Source organism: Phasianus colchicus, chromosome 5, assembly GCF_987193195.1.
Source record: "Phasianus colchicus chromosome 5, bPhaCol1.hap1.1, whole genome shotgun sequence".
NCBI classification, from domain to species: domain Eukaryota; kingdom Metazoa; phylum Chordata; class Aves; order Galliformes; family Phasianidae; genus Phasianus; species Phasianus colchicus.
In genome coordinates this window covers 49,771,855-49,787,322 of record NC_143440.1, presented here as the reverse complement: position 1 = coordinate 49,787,322, position 15,468 = coordinate 49,771,855, and the positions used below count along the sequence as shown (strand labels likewise).

Genomic DNA, 15,468 nt, shown 5'->3' with positions numbered 1-15,468 from the left:
ATGCAAGGCTGCGTGCCAGCCAGCACAGACAAAGATGTCATTAGAGGTGAAGGAAATCTCTGAGACATGAAACCAGTGTTATTGGTTTTGCCATCACCCTCAGTTCGCATAGAGATCTTCAAGTTTCTCTTCCAGCAGATCAGTTGTGAACCATTCCTACCACTCTTTCATGCAGGGAACACAACATCCAAGGATTGATGTAGTTCACTGTAAACCCAGCCTGCAGTGAGACACCATGGTCCACATCTGTGCAAAAAGTCTCTGAGTCTCAACCCCAGTAGTCTTCTCAAAGCATGCCTTAGGACATCTGACACATGAAACGTATGCTTAGAGCCTCTACAAGGATACGACTCTACTAGAAATAACTCAAAAGTCTTTCCTCTAGAAGCAATATGTTTAAGAGTGATTTGTTCAAAATGGAGAAATTTCAAAATGGATTTGGAAAAAGAAGAGCATGGAAGATGCTGTTAGATGAAGACTGGACTGAAAATATAAAGCAATCTGCAAGAAATTATGAAACCAAATGATAGAAGAGAGAGGTATAGCTTAGTTTTGCAAAGCATGTGCTGGAAGAAATGCTCCATTTGCTTCAGAGGAGGACTGTCTTCCCACTTCAGTAAGGGAAGTGACAGCAAGGAACAGCGCCCTACAGATACAGAGCAAAATAGAGGTGCATAAGGAGCCTGTAGGAGAGCAAACAGTGTTAAGTAGCATCTCTTAAAGGAGATATAAAAGGAGGAGTGTCCCTTTATCCTTCTTCCACAGGATACTCTCAAAATGCTCTCAGGACATCCACCATCTCCATCCACCCTGCAAAGTGACAGGGCAGCTAGTCCTTTCATCACCTGCAACCTCACCCAGCCAGACTGGCTGAGAAAATGTTCCTGCCTTAATGCATGTCATAACATGCTGCATTTTCCACTCCTCTTGTACTGTGTTATCAAAAATTAATTCCCCACTAATTTATTTCAGAAAATCCTTGACTGGAGAGGCTGTTCAAACAGCACTGTCCCACTAATGTCACCAAACTGTTTGCAAATTGCAGAAGGGAAAGAGTGACAGCAGCAACACTGAGCTGGCAAAGCCTGAACTATGACTTGCATATCAGTGGGTGAGAAAGGGGTGGGATCTTCTGGCTCCATCTGCATTACAGGTTCTCAAATCAAGTTGTCTCACTGGGCTTTATCTCAGGTACAAATGAAAGAACAGTAACCCTGGGGACTCAAACATTCACTGCAGGAATTTTACAGCTCAACAAACAAAACCCATAAGGAAACCATTCTGGCAGCTACATTACTTCTCAGCAGGTACAAATGATCAGTGATTTCACCTGTGGAAAGCTGAAATAAGGTTGAAGTGTTTCTCACCTGATCCCAAAGGAAGGGAATATGATGACTGCAGTACTTTAAGAAATGATACAGATGTTCTGTATGGCTGTATCGCTCAATCGCTCTATAGCTGACCTTCTCATCAACACAACAGGTTGCTGTATGTATGTCCACTGCCATGGAGCCAATTCTCCATGCGGTTTCAGGCACTTGTCATCCATGAAAAGGTGGAAATAACATTAGCACCATCCTAATAGCACACTGAGCATCTTTCCAATCTCTTCCACACTTTCAGCACTTAAGGACAGAAGACACAAACAGTAACCTGGCAGCAGGTCTGGAGATACAGCAGCTCCCTCCCCTGCTCCCACTGTGGAGAGATGTTCCCCATCCCTCCGCCCCCTTTCCCACCTAGCAATAGTTCATTCATTATTGGCCATGACCATATTGAGGCACCACCCTCAGCCCCCTCACAAGCAGCTGAAGTCATTCAGGTGTTTGGCTGCAAGACACAAATCTGGTAAGAAGAATGATAAGCACCAAAAAACGTTGGCTGGGGCAGCATCAGTGCTCTCTGTAATGTCTTTGGATCTGTGTCTTTTTCCAGTATGTACATCCCTACAGCAAACTCAGGTCTCTGCTCCACACCTCTAAAAAAATCTATGAGATGCTGGGTTGTTTTCTTGTTTTTCTTGTTATTGGAACTACCTGATTTGTTGTGATTTAACAACCTCAAAACTTCCTGGAAATGTAGAAGAAAACCCAGCTCTAGAGCTATAAACCATTATTATGTAGGAGTTTAGCTACTAAAGTCACATGGGAAAGATTGTTATAAAGATACTTAACTGCCAAAGCTGGCACCATTGTGTTCAGAAAAAAAGGATGTTTTCTAAATAACAGCATTATTATGAGCTTATGCTAAGAGGGGATATATAAAAAAAGAAAGTAAGAAGATTTTTATCTTGCAAGAGAAAAAGTGAAAAAATAATTAATACATTCAAGCCAAGTCTCTGAATATCACATAAGCTCATGGCCTCGCTTATCGCTCTTTATTTTTCTTTTCCCTGGCTCCAGTTCAGGAGCTGTACAAGAGCCTATCTTGCAGAGTGCATGGGAAGTTTCCACAAAGGCACCTTAGTCAGGCTGCTCAGCCTGTTCTTTCGGTTTCTAAGAACACGGTGTCATTTTGTGTGACTAATGCAATAACAAACATATTTCACATGGCAGCTGGGAGACTGGTAGGAAACTAACCTGAAGACAGACCAAGATAGCTCTGTCCGTACACCTTAGTTCTGTTGCCTTGCAACGCATTCTCCCTTCATTTTGGATTTTTCCTCTCCATGCACTACTGATTGGTGCACACCATACAGTGCATCTGCACAGCCAGGTAACTCAGCATGCTGCTGCTGGAGACCTGGTCTCCCACTCGTTGACTTTGCACGTGGATACAAAATGTGCCAGAGGATTTCGAGTACACAATGTTGAAAGTGTATTTGTATAGCTGCTGGCAGGGAAAAACCATTTGCTCAGAGGAATGTTCCTGTAAGAACAAGCTGCTTAAAAACAAAGGCAGGAGACGGGCTGAAGAGGTTGTCCTGCTAGCTCTGCCATTTCTACCTCAGAAATCAAGGACAAATCTCTCTTAACAGTTTCCTTATCTATGAAATGGGCACAACTGACTGTTTTTACTTCATTGAAACAGCTTGAGGTTATATTGTTTATAAAATCAGATTGGAAAATGCTATAAAATGTCAAGTCTTGACTTTTATATTCCTTTTTTGGGTTTAGTTTTGCTTTTGCTCATTGTCACCAGTCACACCTGTATTTGCTGAGTGCCTGGTCAATATACATTGAGGGGGAGAGATGGGTACAGCTGCATGGTGGACAGACAGTTCAGGTAACTGGATGTGGTGCACACCCTCATATCAGTACATCTCAGTGCATCTGAGTGCACCTCTGGCATCTTAAACCCTGCTGCCAAACAGCTCAGCACACTGGGTCTGCTGAAGCCCCACACTCCATATCACGGACTGCATGCAGGTGCAAAGTATTCCCTCTCCAAGAGAGGCTCTGATCACGCTCTCCCAACAGGCCCAGCTCTCTTCTCGGAGCGCAGCGGTCTCATGTTTTGGGATCACAACCAGGAGATTCTGGGGGATCATCAAGTCCCTGTCTGTCAGATGGTCTGCCAGCAGAGCAGCTGCTTCAGCAGGACATGGACTCTTGTCCAATGCTTTTAAATACCTGTCTTATCAAGGGATTTCATCAGGCTGGGAAGTTTCAACATTTGATATACAGTACCTTTGAAGCCTGTGGGACAATAACATCAGAGAATACCCTAAAAGCACTCAAGGTCATAAAGTTAATGGATAATAAAGACGTTTAGTTCACAACAAATAATGCCATAGCTGCTCTCTTCACAGACAGCAGCTTCCTGAGTATTTGGAGTATCCATCACATCCCACCACTGGTACTGGTTTACTGTTGCTGGGCTGCCACTCCGTGAAGCACTGGCTAACCTTCAAGACTACTTGTACAAGCTCTGGAAAATGAGAGACTTTCTTTGCAAGCAGTTTGCTGGTGCAGATGCAACATTCACATGTCTCTGAGTAGCCATGATGATCTAAATGCCACCAGCTTCACAGCATGAGTAGGACACAGAGAGATGTTGCCCAGGAGTCTCTGAGTGTGATCAATGGAGATACAGCCACTCATTGATGCTAAAATCACAAGCAGAAAGATTTTGGAACATCTCAGTCAACAATGTGCACTCTATCACACACTATGACACCAATATTTGTATATAAGTTTATCATAACTTTGCAATTCTGTGCCTTTCCTAGCTGCACTGATGCTTCTCTGTTCTCCTGATTCTCTTCCTTCCTCTCCTCTCCCACTTCCCATTTCCAGGTGTCCTTGGTGCTCACCTTCTCTCAGGTTTCCTCTGGGTGCCATCAGGGGCAGAACAAAGCTGGCAGCAATGCTTCTTGAGTGAGAACCAGGAGAACATCCTTTCCACCCTTGTCCTCCAATATCAGCAGTAAAGCCTCTTCCACCTGCACAGCCACAGGTCAGACCCAAGAGACAGTGGGACAAAGGGAACAGGGCTTTATAAGGACACAATTTTTTTTCTCTCAGACACGGCAGTGCTGCTGCTGTGTGAGGTGGTAGGCCCTCTCTTTGGTGGTTCACATCTTAATTTCCAACGGGGATGCCAAACTCCTCTCAAACAAGAAATCCTTCCTCACTCAGGCTCTCTGGGAACTGTGTTTGGGTCTGCCTCAGCAGAATAAAAAGAAAGGCAGCCACAGCTGGGCCAGATCTGTGGAGCCTACCAGTATCCAGTTCACAGCTGACCTCTGAGTCACACTGGGAGCCAGAGGCATCACACATCACCATAGAGGATGCATGACCTGTCACAGCTTTTAAGCTATCTAGAAGAACAGTAGGAATGAAGAATTGTTAAATCTGGGTTTCCTTGAATATCAGGTTAGCTCTCCTCTCCGAAACTGTACCTCTGCTGCATGCATAAGGCCCTGGATCAATAGGCAAAACATCTGGCCTAATAGCACCAAATTGTGAGAACTCTATGACTTCCTTCCCTTTATCACCTCCTACCGAAGTCACACATAAGTATAAGCACCCCTATTGACTCACCACCATTGTCCTGCCCACACAGAAGTTCAGTACACTTCTCTTTATTGATACAGCTTTGCCTCACAAGCATAACTCAGATGGAAAAACAAGGAAGAAAAAATCAACAAATGGGAAAATTTCATTCCTGGCTGAACCAAACCTTGAGGTCTCAGACTTCCTACCAATGAGCTCTTGATGTTCTCTGTTCTAATCCATAAAGTGCTCAGTACTCCCCCTGCCCTGCAATTTGAATTCAATGGCTGCAAATGGAGCTCATTACGAATAGCTTGAGCATGCAGGGACAAGACAGCCCTCTGCAGCCTGGGAGGGGCTGCACAAAGGCCAACGAGGAAACCAGAATCGCAGGGATCCTGAAAAACTGGAAAAACAGTCTGAAAAAAAAAAAAAAAAAAAGCAATGTAGCATGGACAGCTAGGAATAACTACATAGATAGGAACTGTGCAAATACAAAACTATTCCAAACAGGGAAAGGGAAGGGGAGGAGAGGGGAGGAGAGGATCTCATGCGTAGATATATGAATATGATATATTCAGTGTTGTCTGCAAATGCCTAAGATAATCGCCCATCAGTCACTGAGCAAAGCCTTAGGGAAGAGCTCAAGAAACAAGAAGCCAACAGAAGAAAGAAGAGGCTAAACAAGAGCCAGAGATCAAGAATCAATAACCAGTACAGTTCAGAGAAGAAAAGATAAAAGATTTGAAACTGTGTCCAGATAACTTAGAAAGTGTCTGCAAGGAGAGGGGAATACATGACTTTCCCTGCCAAATGTGGGTGAATACTGCAATTACAAAGCACTTCTGGTGGAGAGAGTGATTTCGGTCAAGCAGATGGAAGATGAGGGGATTCACAGAACGGAGGAAAACCACTTTGGTAAAGCCAAGCTTTGCCTTTTCATTAACTGTAACGATGACACAAGAGCAGCTAAATCTAGGGCAGGCACTCCGGACTTGGTAGGTTCAAATCCACTTGCCTTCGTTGGGTTGTTTTTTGTTCGTTTGTTTCAGATTGAGCTGCAAGAAGATGGGAACGCTTTGGAGGCAACAGAGCGGGGGTTGGGGGAGGTGAGAGCAGAAGGGCTGAGCGCGACTCCTGCCCCTTTTCGCCCCATCCCCGTCCCTCCCTCCTCCCGCAGCCAGTGCCTGCAGGCGGTGGGGGGGAGTTGTCCCGCTGCCCGCCCCTCGGGGGCGCGGCCCGGAGCCGGGCCGAAGGCGGGCGGTAGAAAGAGAAGGCGGGGGGAGTAGCGGCTGTGCGCGGTGAGCGGCGCGCAGAGGGCCGGGCCCCGCCGGTGGGAGCGGAGGGCGCTGAGCATGGCTTTGGATTTCCTCGCGGGTTGCGTCGGCGGTGAGTTGGGGGGTGCTGAATTTTAGATAAATAAATAAAAAATAAATACAACATTTCTTTTTAAAGGATGGAGGAAAGGAGCTTGGAAAGAGAGAAATATATATGTATATATATTTTTTTTTAGCTAAAGCCCCTCTCCAAGCAGAAGGAGGAAGGGAAAGGAGCGCAGGGGGCTTCCTGCAGCCCCTGATCCGCAACGCGGAGCTTTAACGTTAAGGGGAGGAGGGGAACGATGCGCTGCTTGCTGCTCGTCTTCCTCTTCCCTGTGTATCAGCTTATGGCCTCCGCTTGTTTCCCTCTGCTATTTTTAGCAGCCAACGTGCGTTCAGGGGGAAACCACTTTTTCTCGCACCGTTTTGATTCTCTGCATTTGCAAAGAGATTTTTTTTTTCCCCCCGCTTCTCATCCCTGCCTTGCCGGAGGCACTCCGGATCGTGGCCTTTACATTTTGGTGAGGTGGCGAATTGCCGGCCTTCGTGGTGTCCTTGTGCACCGTGGGCTGCCCCATCCCTCTGGGCAGTGCGTTCCTCTACATCTTCTGGGGGAGCAGCAGGGAGGACGCTTTCTGCAAACATGGGATGTGTCCCGTGCTACTCCTGGGGCCAAAGGCCATCGGTGGGTGAATGATTTGGGATTGCAGTGGTACAGAGCTGGAGGAGCCCTTGCATTAGGCAGTACTCGTGTTTTTCAGTGCAGTGTATAACTGTGTGTACACAGGCCTGCATGTAACACGGAAAGCCCCCTGATGCTGGCGTAAGGTAAAAGTGCTCCTTCTGCTGGTGATGCCATCCTGCCTGGAAAGGCTGTGGGCAGAGCACAGGGAAGCCCCCTCTCCTTTGGGCTGTCCCAGGCTCTCTGCACTTCCCAAGAGTGAGGCTTGGTGACAGAACTTCCCTCAGAGGTATGCTGAGCTCGCTGCCTATGGCCATGCCTCAGGGTGAGGGGATCACTGAGCATCCATGCGACATGATGCTGCTGTAGACACCAAACCACAGCAATGCCAGAGATGTAGAGGCACTCTGTGCTGCTTGGAGACCAAACTGGGGATCTCCTGCCATGCTGTGTGCCTCAGGAAGGTGGCTGCAGCTCATAACACCATCTGCTTTGTTCCAGGTGCTGCCGGAGTGCTGGTGGGACATCCCTTCGACACTGTTAAGGTGGGTTGATTAAGAAACACTTCTAAGTAGAAAACTTGATTAGTACTTTTTTTCTAAAGAGACAGGGAGATTAACAAACACCCCCAGATGCTGTAGGAGCCTCAGTCTGTGACTGAGAGTTTGGGGCAGGCCTCGTTAGCTGCTCCTTATGGACTGGCAGCTTTCAGCCCTGTAGAAGTGAACATTCTTTGTATGAATGATTCAGCCCTGAAACATGAAGAAGTGTTGGCCCAGTCCCAATTCCATCAGTGCAGTAATGTCATCGCATTTGAAAATAGGATCTTACACTTAATTTTGTTCACTACTAACTGCTAGAAGAGCCTTTACCTCCATGGTAACTCCAGCTCTTTTGTCCCTACACTAAAAGCTTTGCGTTGTTTTTGCCCCAAGATCTGCTACTTACTCCTCAGGCATTAATTTGTTGCATAAACCCAGGGATGTAAGTGGACAAAAATCCGTAGTATGCAGCTTGTTGGGGGCCTTTTTCCTCCCTTTAGGTATAATACATGAATATTTTGTATAAATTTCCAAGTTAAAATATATTTCCTGACTGTTAGCTTTATGCCTTATGCATACTAAGTGTAGCTAAGGCCTTCTCAAAGACAAGATTTTTTGGAGGATGTTAACTTCCCTGGAGGCTCTTTAGCCAGGACTCCAGGGGTCCCAGCCTATTTTTCAGCCCTGGATGATGGCCTGACTCACTTTCTGGCAGCCTTACCTATAATCTCATGCTGGAAGAATAGTATAGGAGACATCAGTGTAATCAGTGTATTTACCACTGTGTTATACCCATATCACTTGACTGCAGCATGCCAGCCGTGATAGCTATATTTGGAGTACCTCTACATTACTGAATTTAGATATGCAAGGGCTGATAGTATTACAGGGGTCATCACCATATTATGTATTCTAGCCACATGATTGACTCAATACTGAACAGATTTTCATAGCTAGTGGATTTTAGTCCTTACCAGCCAAGTGCAAGCTGCTCAAATAGTTAAGCAATGTTCGTATGTTTCTGAGAGTATGGTAAACTTCACTGTTACGTAACTGGGTTGAATTTGACCAAATATTTTCAGGAATGGTAGCATCCAGACTTGAACACTTTTTTTAATGGTGGTACAGGGACAGCTGTCTCCTCCCTCTCCATCCTGCCAAGTTTTATATGCTTAATACAAAGTGAGAGTCATGGCACTGAATCCAGCTAAACCGTTAAAATTCTGTGCTCATGCTGACGTTTAGTGTTGAGGAAGGGTAGGGGAGAAAATGTTTTTAATGTGAAACAGCTCATGAAACTAAATGGCTTAAGTGCCTGCAAAACTGGGGCTCTCATGCAAGTTCTGGCAGATGGATTAATGCAAAAAAGATGTACTGGCTTTAGATGAAGCATCTTGCTGTACAGTAGAGTGGAGCAGTTTTGTTTCCAGATGATTTAAAGCATTTTACAAAATCCAGTGTGAAACGTGGCTTTCATACCACCATAAGGGATAATGTTTATCTGCCCTTTGTTGGAGGGCAATACTAACGTTTGTGTTATTAGCTGGCACAGTCATCACTGTACGTAGGGAAAACTAACACCATAACCACTCTTTAAAAAAGAAGAAAACATACAATATACACAACATGTTGTGTATATATAGATAGATATATCTATGTTAAGAATAACTTGTTGCATTTCTGCAGTTGGCCATCACCTTAGACTTTGTTTTACTATAACTGGACAGTGGGGAAGTTGCTTAGATAAGCCAGAATTTCATTTCCTCCTTGCCTTTTAAGCTTTTTTTGCCAGTGTTCGTGCTTCACAAGGGGAAGGGGGCTGGTGGGACACGCAGGGAGAGCCACACCTGGGAAGCCAGGCTGAGAAACCCCCTCCGAGCTGATCCCAAAGCTGGCATACTCCTTAGCCCTGGTTTGTTGATGTAATGTGTAAAATTGCTTTTTTTGCTTTTAACTGCCTTTACTTTCTGAGCTAGGGGCTGTCTTCATTAACAGCAAAAGTGTTACTTTGTTGTAGATGAGAGATAAGCCTCATCACGGGAGAGTTACCTAGTAAGTATAGCCCAGGTGAACGCTTCTGTTTCTCTCAGTCTTAATTTATTCCAAAATGTAATAGTTCAAATAAAGATCTAAAAGACTTATGAAGCTTTTATCCGTTTTGGTTTTAATCTGATATGTCCCTCTTCTACAACTGTGACATGGAGGGAGCGGGGTTTAAATATCCATTTAGTTATTTGTGAATGTAAAGCCTTATTCTGAACCTTTCTGGTATGCATTTCTCAACTACGTGCACTTCCACATGCAGTGGCTGTAAGACAGAACCTCAGGTCTTACCCACAACATATCCTTGGAGGACACTAATCGCTCAAATGTCTCTAAATCACTTATTTCACTGTTTAACTGTTTGGAGCATTTGAAGGCTTTTTGTTGGTTTGTTTTCCTTTTGTGTAAGCCTTTAACAATGTGAACTTGCAGCCTGTCACTGTGACAGCTGCCTTATTAATAGCAGCTTCAAATAGGAAAGAAGCAGAATGAAAGGATGCGATGATTGTTGGTCAACGAGTAAATAAAGAACTGAACTCTGTAAATGATTCATCCTCCCCATAGGTGTACACACTGAATTAGAACTTGTTGATTATAATATTAATACCCATGAAATAAAGCTTTGTATACATTATAGCCTCACCCAGCAGTTTGCTGCTGCAGGTGCTGCCATCTAATCTCAAAGCTAAGAGCTGCTTTTCTTTCTTAGGTGTGATGTGTCAGTACTTCCAGCTTTCTGAATATTTAGTCCTACAACATTGGTCAATGTTTCATAAATCATGTAGTTATAAGTAGTAGAAGCTCTATGCTGCTAGGAAATTAAACCTACATACACAGTATTGATTATTCTAACTTGCTAATGGTGCTCATATGGAAAAGTAAAAAGGCTTCTAAGCTGTAATTCTCCCAAAGCCCATATATTTGGAAGCCCTCTAATCTCACAGTTGAGGTTTGAAATAATAGCAATAAAACCATAAATGGAGTCAGACCAGTGTTTTGTGCTGTTCTGACTGCTTCTTGAGCAGCTTTAACAAACTCAGCTACTTCAACCCCCAACCTGACACTGAATAACGAAGGATTTATTTGCTTTGAATTCTGCTCTAAGCCTGCTCTGAACTCTAAGACCTTGTAAAACCCTGTTCACTCTTTGAAGACTTGAGGTTGTCTCAGTCTCCAAAGCATGGCTTAGCATACACTATAGTACATATTAAAAAGACACTAAAAACTACAGCTTTGATTTACAAAGCATGAAATGACCTGTTGTGATGTCAAAAACACTCAAGCTATTCTTTTATTCCCTTGAAGAAGGCTAACCTTAATATGAGCTTTTAAGAAACCATATCCCCAGATTGGTTCTAGACCCATGTAATCCTAGAGGCCTTTCATTCTGGTGGGAGTGGAGTTACTTTAGGCAAAGGGGATAAAAAGTCTAAAGTCAGGAATTTCTCACACCTAATAATCCTTTCTTTTGTTCCAAATAAGTCTTGATTTTATTTATTTATTTTTGCTGTGGAGCTGCCACAGCAGTAAATGGTTGATAAGCATCTCCTCCAAGGAGTATTGCAGCCCTCCATGCCGAGATCAAAGGCAGATGTCTAACTTGACCATTCCAGTGAAACCAATTACTGAGTTACTGCAGTGCAGGGTTTTGCATGAGCTATGTAGCTCCGAGGCTTTCTGTTTCAGTGAGCTGAAAGCAAATTGGCAGGAATACCTGAAGCAGACTTTCCCATCAAAAGGTTAGAAACCGCCTTAAAAATGTGTCTATCTTGTAACGTCACCACTCACAGTAACATCCCCTGTTGTGTGGAACATACATATCTGTTTTGTAAAAATTAATCACTAACGTTTAAGGTGTGATACAGCCACACCCTCACAAACGGTTTGCTTTCAGCAGACTAAGATTTAAAAGCCTAAGTGACTTTTTATTCCTTTCCTTATCTGAACATAAGCTATCTTAAGTCTCTTCCCCTCGAAACTCTGAAAAAATCCCATCTCAGTGAAGGGCCTCAAGCCTGGTAGCCAGAAACACTGCATGTGTTGTCAAAAGCTCCCAACCTTTTAATATTTTCCCTATTTTACACTTGACTTGTAACTATTTTTTTTATAAAATGCCATTGGCTTTGTACATTCCTTAGTGTGTACAGAAGTATTCTTGGCAGCGAAAGGAAGCCCTTGTTGTGTAGTCAGGACAGGAAAGCTTCTATCTGAAGTTCTAGGTAACAGCATACCCCGTTGTACTCCCACACATTCCTTTTCTAATTTTCAAAATAAGTTAGTCATCTTCCTCCCTTCATTTTTTTTCACTCTCCAAAATAATTCTAAACACTCAAGAGAATGTTTTTAAATGATTTTGCCACGTGTGGCATTCTAATGTCCAGTCTGTGCTCGTGCATATATATTTGATAGCAATTCTTGATGTATGTAGAAGACACTAATTTACTAGTTATGCTGTTCTTGACATACAAAACAGTATCTCATACCACTTTTTATAGGTTCGCCTACAAGTTCAAAATGTAGAAAAACCTCTCTACCGTGGGACCTTCCATTGCTTTCAGTCCATCATAAAGCAAGAATCTGTAAGTACAGAGTTAATGCTTTCCCTGTTCTGGATCTTTTTTTTTTTTTCTTTTTTAATGAGAAGGGTGGGAAAGATGGTTAAAAAAAAAAACCACAAAAAACCCTACAGATATCATAATCAATCATACTCTGAATCTCACATGGCCACAGACACTGGAGCAAGTTTAAAATGATCTTCTGTCCACTGTTAGGAAGTTAGAGTTTGAGTGACAGCCAGAAAGGACATGTTCTACACAGCTTCAGGAGGTTATACGCACTGGTGCTAAAAACACTTTTTTTTTCCTTCCTTCTTCCATCAGGCTTTTGGACTCTACAAAGGCATTGGGTCACCAATGATGGGACTTACTTTCATTAATGCAGTCGTGTTCGGTGTGCAGGGAAACACACTGCGTGCCCTTGGCAAAGACACTCCTCTCAACCAGTTCCTCGCAGGCTCGGCAGCTGGGGCCATCCAGTGCATCATCTGCTGCCCCATGGAGCTAGCAAAGACGAGGATGCAGCTTCAGGGAACTGGTGAATACAAACAAAAAACAAAGAACTACAAAAATTCTCTGGATTGTTTGATCAAAATCTACCGGAAGGAAGGGCTGAGAGGCATCAACAGGGGCATGGTCTCTACAGTCATAAGAGAGACTCCGAGCTTTGGCTTTTACTTCCTGACCTACGACTGCATGACCAGATACTTGGGCTGTGAAGCTGAAGACAGTTACGTTATTCCCAAACTGCTGTTTTCTGGGGGGATGTCAGGGATCGTGTCCTGGCTCTCCACCTACCCCGTGGATGTGATCAAGTCCCGGCTGCAGGCAGATGGTGTTGGAGGTGTAACGCAGTACAAGGGCATCCTGGACTGCGTCAGGAAGAGCTACCACGAGGAAGGCTGGAGGGTGTTCACAAGAGGCCTCACTTCTACACTTCTCCGAGCTTTTCCTGTCAATGCAGCTACTTTTGCTACTGTCACTGTGTTCCTTATGTACATGAGGTCAGAAAATGACCTTCGTGAATGCGACCCAGGCCCAGTAATCCAGCAGCCTTCTAGTCTGTGAGCAGCGTGTGCTTATAACCTCAATCTGAAGCCCAGCTGTCTTCTTAGTGTAAACACCTGATCCGCACAAGTGGTATAAACGTATGCTACCTGTATAAAGAACTCCTAGATGCATCAAGTTAGGATTTCATCTCATGACTTGTATAAATAGCACATGACTTTATAAAGGATTTCACAACCAGTAGTATCCAAGTAAGATGGGGACCTGCCTTTAGAAAGTACTGTACCACTAGAGCTCCAGAAGAGGATCTGGAGAATATCAGAGTACCAGAAATCAGGTTTTAACCTGTGTTCTGAATGACCGAGTTGAATGAATGCTGAAGTGTGTTCAGAAAAGAAATGCTTTTTGTATGTAGCAGGAGCACATATAGTCCTCCAAGTTAAGTAGGGAGAGGGGAGAGGAACTTAAATGCTAGAAGCATTTTGCAGGTAACCCTGAACTGTTTAAGACATGGATTAATGTTGAGCTAGCTTCATGTTTTACTTTTTCTCTGCTTGTGTCAGTGGTTTTAGTAGCATCATTATTCACACACTGGTTTGCTAAAAGAAATTATTTGTTTCCAAGCTACTCCCTTACCTTTCAGATTAAATATCTCAAGCACAGAGTTAGCATTTGCACTTGTATTTACTTCTTCCGTTAAATTTCAAGGCTAGTAAAGATTAAGGGAAAGTCAAAGTCAAAGCTAGCAAGACTGATGTTGTTTGCCTTCACCTCTACTTCTTGTTTGGTGGTGCACAGAGTGTGTAGGGTGGTTTCATGCCATGTAAGCTTTGTTCTCTGAGTTAATGCAACTTTGTGCCACTTCTCCTAAGGTGCAACGTAGCAGCCAGTGACATACAGAAGTCCTACCTGTGTTATTGCACAAAACGTTAGTGGGTGTAGTGTTAGCTTAGCAGCTTGAAGTACCATGGAAATACGCACATCTTTAGATCCGGAAGTTTTATACCTTCCCAGAAAATAAGGGGTGTAAGTGTAATGGTTCGTGTGGAATGCACTTGCATTGTGAATTTAAACAATACTGATTTCTATGTATTAAGTTACAGTGCTACTGAAAAGACTAAAAAGGGTTTTGGAGAATTTTCTTGTTACATGAATCTGCTGTGTTTTATTTTTATTTTTTTTTTTTTAGCAGTCTGTTCAAGAGGAATTGCTTTAGTCAGAGCTTTAAAATGCAATTCAACATCTGGAGTAAGAACCACACATATTGGGCACAAATGGCCAGGAGAAATAAAGGAGTGCATGCTTGTTGGGGAATGTTCTAAAACATATCAAGCTACTTCAGTAAATTTGTTACATTTTCTGTTGGGACAAGTGCAATATGTGTTTAATTTATATGGATTTTTATAAAGAAACCTTGTTTCATAGCATTTTGCACTGTAACAACATGTGCTGGAGAAACCTGTAAAACTGATATGTGTTTTTATACCTTGAAGGTATGTTGGATGTTTTAGTGCCTACTTGCACTGAGATTCAAATTGAATGTTAAATCTGTCTACTAAGCTGCACATGCACAACTCACAGCAAAGACCATTTACACCTTTGTACAGTAGTCTGTAATTATTGTATATAAAACCGAGGGAATAAATTTTTTTAAAGATATTGATATCCACTCTTCAATCTTTCTTATGTTTTGCTCAAATACTTCCTTGTTTTAAATCTAGCTTGCAGAAGGGTGGGCTTTCTGGCTTTTGCCTTGAGAAACGTGTTCTCCATCTGCCTCCCGTACACCACCAGGAAGGAAAGCACCTTGCTCCAGCAAGAAGTACATCAGCTGGTTGAAGCAAGAAGGGAAGCTGTCTGACCTTGCTTCTTCATAATGATCTGTTCAGCAAGTAGCTCACTTAAAGATATTTAGCTACCAAGAGAACAGTCCTGCAATGGAGTATGGGGAGTAGTTGGACCCTTCAACCTCTGCATTTATTCAGTCTAAGTAGAATTCTCTCAGCAAGAACAACAGCTTTAAACTAGGGCACAGAAATAAAAGACATGGAATAAGCAAACAGTGTCCTTAGAATTACCAAAGTTGGAAAAGACCTGAAGGTCATCCAGTCCAACTGTCCACCTACCACTAATATTTCCCCACTAAACCATGTCCCTTAGTACAACATCTAAACATATCTTGAGCGCTTCATTTTTTCTAATACCCAACCTGACAGATTGCCTGTAGAAGAAGGTTGCTTTCAACATTTCTGATGTCAGCTGCTGGAAATCCTTGCCATTTCAAGCATTTAAATAAGCTACAAATTGCCTCAGCAATTTCTAAACATGGTTCAGTTCCTTCATACTAGACTTTTGCTCTCAGCCCATATAGCCAAGTGAGAA

At 43.3% G+C, this 15,468-nt stretch overlaps 1 protein-coding gene across 1 annotated transcript; it reads left to right on the top strand.

The window, feature by feature from the left end:
* Nucleotides 1–6,195: 6,195 nt before the first annotated feature.
* SLC25A29 (solute carrier family 25 member 29) lies at nucleotides 6,196–14,749 on the top strand. The gene is made up of 4 exons (XM_031592997.2): nucleotides 6,196–6,326; nucleotides 7,440–7,483; nucleotides 12,019–12,102; nucleotides 12,403–14,749. The coding sequence occupies exons 1-4, from the start codon at nucleotides 6,293–6,295 to the stop codon at nucleotides 13,144–13,146; spliced, it is 906 nt and encodes a 301-aa protein (XP_031448857.1). The 5' UTR covers nucleotides 6,196–6,292; the 3' UTR covers nucleotides 13,147–14,749.
* The last annotated feature ends 719 nt before the right edge of the window (nucleotides 14,750–15,468 follow it).

Bases quoted from the DNA above. Each gene is read 5' to 3' on its own strand.
- SLC25A29 (XM_031592997.2), top strand. From the start codon at position 6,293: ATGGCTTTGGATTTCCTCGCGGGTTGCGTCGGCG. The intron at 6,327-7,439 runs GTGAGTTGGGGG...GCTTTGTTCCAG, and splicing joins CCTCGCGGGTTGCGTCGGCG to GTGCTGCCGGAGTGCTGGTG. The intron at 12,103-12,402 runs GTAAGTACAGAG...TTCTTCCATCAG, and splicing joins CCATCATAAAGCAAGAATCT to GCTTTTGGACTCTACAAAGG.